The sequence below is a fragment of the Salmo salar genome, chromosome 05 (assembly GCF_965601325.2).
Source record: "Salmo salar chromosome 05, fSalSal1, whole genome shotgun sequence".
NCBI lineage: Eukaryota > Metazoa > Chordata > Actinopteri > Salmoniformes > Salmonidae > Salmo > Salmo salar.
Genome location: NC_138295.1, coordinates 95,195,001 through 95,200,249, shown reverse-complemented (window position 1 = coordinate 95,200,249; position 5,249 = coordinate 95,195,001). Strand labels below are relative to the sequence as shown.

At 48.1% G+C, this 5,249-nt stretch overlaps 1 protein-coding gene across 1 annotated transcript in view; it reads left to right on the top strand.

The window, feature by feature from the left end:
* The first annotated feature begins 3,724 nt into the window (after positions 1-3,724).
* Positions 3,725-5,249, top strand: part of LOC106606155 (CUB and sushi domain-containing protein 3) — a 540,034-nt gene continuing 538,509 nt past the window's right edge. The window contains exon 1 of the mRNA XM_082975995.1: positions 3,725-4,162. Within this exon, the coding sequence (XP_082832121.1) occupies positions 3,985-4,162 (178 nt within the window). The 5' untranslated portion in view covers positions 3,725-3,984. The remainder of the gene's footprint in view (positions 4,163-5,249) is intronic.

Below are 5,249 nucleotides of genomic sequence, written 5' to 3'. Positions count from 1 at the left end.
TACCTGCCGTCCTTACACTCTAACCACTAGGCTACCTGCCGTCCCTCCACTCTAACCACTAGGCTACCTGCCTCCCCCCTCTAACCACTAGGCTACCTGCCCCTCCCCTCTAACCACTAGGCTACCTGCCTCCCCCCTCTAACCACTAGGCTACCTGCCTCCCCCCTCTAACCAGAAGTCTACCTGCCGTCCCTCCACTCTAACCACTAGGCTACCTGCCTCCTCCCTCTAACCACTAGGCTACCTGCCTCCCCCCTCTAACCACTAGGCTACCTGCCTCCCCCCTCTAACCACTAGGCTACCTGCCGTCCCTCCACTCTAACCACTAGGCTACCTGCCGTCCCTCCACTCTAACCACTAGGCTACCTGGCGTCCCTCCACTCTAACCAGAAGTCTACCTGCCGTCCCTCCACTCTAACCACTAGGCTACCTGCCTCCCCCCTCTAACCACTAGGCTACCTGCCGTCCCTCCACTCTAACCACTAGGCTACCTGCCGTCCCTCCACTCTAACCACTAGACTACCTGCCGTCCCTCCACTCTAACCACTAGGCTACCTGCCTCCCCCCCTCTAACCACTAGTCTACCTGCCGTCCCTCCACTCTAACCACTAGGCTACCTGCCGTCCCTCCACTCTAACCACTAGGCTACCTGCCTCCCCCCTCTAACCACTAGGCTACCTGCCGTCCCTCCACTCTAACCACTAGGCTACCTGCCTCCCCCCTCTAACCACTAGGCTACCTGCCTCCCCCCTCTAACCACTAGGCTACCTGCCTCCCCCCTCTAACCAGAAGTCTACCTGCCGTCCCTCCACTCTAACCACTAGGCTACCTGCCTCCCCCCTCTAACCACTAGGCTACCTGCCGTCCCTCCACTCTAACAACTAGGCTACCTGCCGTCCCTCCACTCTAACCACTAGACTACCTGCCGTCCCTCCACTCTAACCACTAGGCTACCTGCCTCCCCCCCTCTAACCACTAGTCTACCTGCCGTCCCTCCACTCTAACCACTAGGCTACCTGCCGTCCCTCCACTCTAACCACTAGGCTACCTGCCTCCCCCCTCTAACCACTAGGCTACCTGCCGTCCCTCCACTCTAACCACTAGGCTACCTGCCTCCCCCCTCTAACCACTAGGCTACCTGCCGTCCCTCCACTCTAACCACTAGGTTACCTGCCGTCCCTCCACTCTAACCACTAGGTTACCTGCCGTCCCTCCACTCTAACCACTAGGCTACCTGCCGTCCCTACACTCTAACCACTAGGCTACCTGCCGTCCCTCCACTCTAACCACTAGGCTACCTGCCGTACCTCCACTCTAACCACTAGGCTACCTGCCGCCCCTACACTCTAACCACTAGGCTACCTGCCGTCCCTCCACTCTAACCACTAGTCTACCTGCCGTCCCTCCACTCTAACCACTAGGCTACCTGCCTCCCCCCTCTAACCACTAGGCTACCTGCCGCCCCTCCACTCTAACCACTAGTCTACCTGCCGTCCCTCCACTCTAACCACTAGGCTACCTGCTGTCCCTCCACTCTAACCACTAGGCTACCTGCCGTCCCTCCACTCTAACCACTAGGCTACCTGCCGTCCCTCCACTCTAACCACTAGGCTACCTGCCTCCCCCCTCTAACCACTAGGCTACCTGCCGTCCCTCCACTCTAACCACTAGGCTACCTGCCGTCCCTCCACTCTAACCACTAGGCTACCTGCCGTCCCTCCACTCTAACCACTAGGCTACCTGCCGTCCCTCCACTCTAACCACTAGGCTACCTGCCTCCCCCCTCTAACCACTGGTCTACCTGCCGTCCCTCCACTCTAACCACTAGGCTACCTGCCGCCCCTCCACTCTAACCACTGGTCTACCTGCCGTCCCTCCACTCTAACCACAAGGCTACCTGCCGTCCCTCCACTCTAACCACTAGGCTACCTGCCGTCCCTCCACTCTAACCACTAGGCTACCCTGCCGTCCCTCCACTCTAACCACTAGGCTACCTGCCGTCCCTCCACTCTAACCACTAGGCTACCTGCCGTCCCTCCACTCTAACCACTAGGCTACCCTGCCATCCCTCCACTCTAACCACTAGGCTACCTGCCGTCCCTCCACTCTAACCACTAGGCTACCCTGCCGTCCCTCCACTCTAACCACTAGGCCGCCCCAAGTTAAGCGAAAAACAAGCATAGAAAACAGTATTGGTGTTTATAAAAAGAAGACTACAATGTAAGGCTACTATTATATTCTAATTATTTTGGTGACAATCTGGTTGATTAACAATATTGGGTTGTTAACACTTTTATATATCTATATATATATATAAATAAATGTGGGACACTGTCACGGGAGTCGTATGAAAGAGACCAAGGCGCAGCGTGCGTATCGTTCCACATCTTTATTTCTATGTGAAACGATGCAAGACAGGCAATAAACTATAAACAACAAACCGTGACGAAGAGGTGCTACATGCATAAACTCACAAGAATCTCCCACAAACACTAATGGGAAAAACAACAACTTAAATATGATCCCCAATTAGAGACAACGATGACCAGCTGCCTCTAATTGGGAATCATACGAAAACCCCAACCTAGAAAAAAGAACCTAGAACACAACATAGAAAATGTAAACTAGACAAAAAACCCAACATAGAAAAAAGAACCTAGAACACAACATAGACAATTTAAACTAGACAAAAACCTCAACATAGAAAAAAAGAACCTAGAAACAAACATAGAAATAAATAAACTAGACAAAACCCCCCAGTCACGCCCTGACCTACTCTACCATAGAAAAATACGAGCTCTCTATGATCAGGACGTGACAGACACAAAAAAAAAGGCAGTGTAGAACACCATAGTCCATCATATCTAATAACCCCCCCCCCAAAATGTATTTTCCTACGAATTAAGTCTCACATTTATTTATTTTTTTGGTCTTTTCACACGAATTAATACAGAAACGCAACAACAACAACAACAAAAAATGCACGAAATCTGCTGAAATACTTTTTTGTACATATTTGCACGAATGGAATGTGAGATTGTGTTGCTTTATGCCAAGAAGTACAGCCCAGCACGTACTCGCCTACAGCTCAGATTCACTTCGTTTGATTCACTTAGAACTTTTCAAGCTACTAAAACGTTAAATTAACACTTTATAGGTATCAGACTGACAGAATTTTCTTCCCAAAAAGTCATAGAAATAGCCTACCCTTTCACAACAAATGATGGAATAGTTTGGTGTGCTGTTTCAGTTAAGACTATTTAAATCCCACCATTCACTTCCTGTTTAAAGTGACTAGTAAACCTGCAGAGGGCAGAAGAACTCTTGCCCCGTGCAGTTCACCATTCCGTTACAATAATCATCTCGTCTTTCTATTGCAAATGTGATTCTCATCAGCGACAATAAATGACAGTTCTGCTGTTTCCTAGCAGGCGGGTTTGTTTCTTCAGCTTTGTTTTAGAATGAGATTGCTGTCAAACCTTTATATCCAGCTGCCCCAAACAACAAGCTGACATTATCTCTCATTGGGTTTATACACGTGTGCTTGTATTTCTATTGAGGTAATGATTTAATCAGCAGCTTGCAAATGCATGGAGTCCAGTTCAATGGTCCGATTTGATACGGCAGCATCCTAAAGTACAGCTATCCATCGCAGGAGGGTTGAGCAGAGCAGAGCAGAGGCATAGCCAGAGCAGAACAGAGCAGAGCAGAGCAGAGCAGAGCAGAGCCAAAGCAGAGCAGAGCAGGGAGGCAGAGAGGTGGAGGGAGATACAGCGATAGACAAGAACACACCAGAGATTATACTTGATGCCCCTCTCGGCGAGATGGTTGAGTCCACGTCAAGGTTGCTGCCGCTGCTGTGCTATCCTCAAATCCACTGCTCACTTTTAGCTTCGTTCTCAGCGTCTGGCACAGCACTACGGATCGCTGTCTCTGGCTGAAAAGGAATACTTCCCAAACCTACATACATGTTTAGTTGTAAATATGAAAACTGTGCATAGAGACGGATACTACGCGGGATCTATCGAACTATCTGACATGATCAATAGAAGATGCGTTAAATGCTGCCGGGCGGATTTAGTTCAATCTAGAACCATGAGGATTAGAACTGGAATTATATTCTGGAATCTCATATTTTCAATGATGTTCTCGTGTGTGAAAGGTACGTCATTGCAGTATTTCTTCTTGTTCTGCTTTATTTTTTTGGGGTCCGGGAGAAAATCGATTGTAGCTTTTTTGTTATGGACGTGCGCGGAAAATGCAAGGGGTTTTTGGATGGAGTGCTAGGGACGCATTTTTCTTCGGCTGCGCTCAATGCAGGCTTTGAGCGGAGTCTCAATAGATATTCTTGCAGTACACTCATCCGAATAGCAGACGTGAGCTGCTTTGGTTAGTAACTCGTGGACTGTGACTGACTGAGTAACGACCAAGCATCTGCAGTTTTGTAATATAATATATCACGATGTTTTATTAACTTACAATAACCAAATTGTACATGATGGGTCATTTTGTGCTCTTTTTTTGTTGTTGCGGGGTTTAGTCTTGTGGATCTTGTGCATTTCCTCCTGAAACGCTGGTTAAGTACCTTTACGGGGTCGTATGGTAGGCTAATGAACAACAATATGGAACCAATGTTTGTCACAGACCTGCCAGCGCGTCCAGGTTGAGGACTTCAGGTGGGCTGTTCAGTATTCTAGTAGTGACACTGCTGTGAGGCTACCACTTAGACTGAATGCCCCAATATTATACAATTAGAGAACGAGTGGATGAATCTTGATTTCTGAAAAACGACAACTTTGAGACTATCTAGTTACCTGCTAGGGGAATTGTCTTGTGATGTAATACACACTAAAGAAGCTATGTCACAGTCTACGGTGTATTGCGGTGGCAGGCTACAGATTAACGTGTTGTATTTGGAGCCAGGAAAAGGAGCCTATTTTAACGAGACTCTCACGACATCTGCTATTTGGCTGAAAACCCCATTTCATGTCACATCAGTAAATTTCATTTTACCCACTTTTGAAAAAAAAATGAAAAAAAGAAACACCTTGTTTTTTTTCACCTGAACTAATTGTTGCGCGTAGGTATATTGTTCACCCGCAAATGTTGGACAATATATGATATTTTCTATAATATGCGTGTTATAATCGAATGAATTAAGATCAAGGGCAAGCTAATTGCCCCTCCGTGTGTATCCATGACACTTCATCATGCTTCCGTATGCATTGTGTCAACAACACCATTATCTA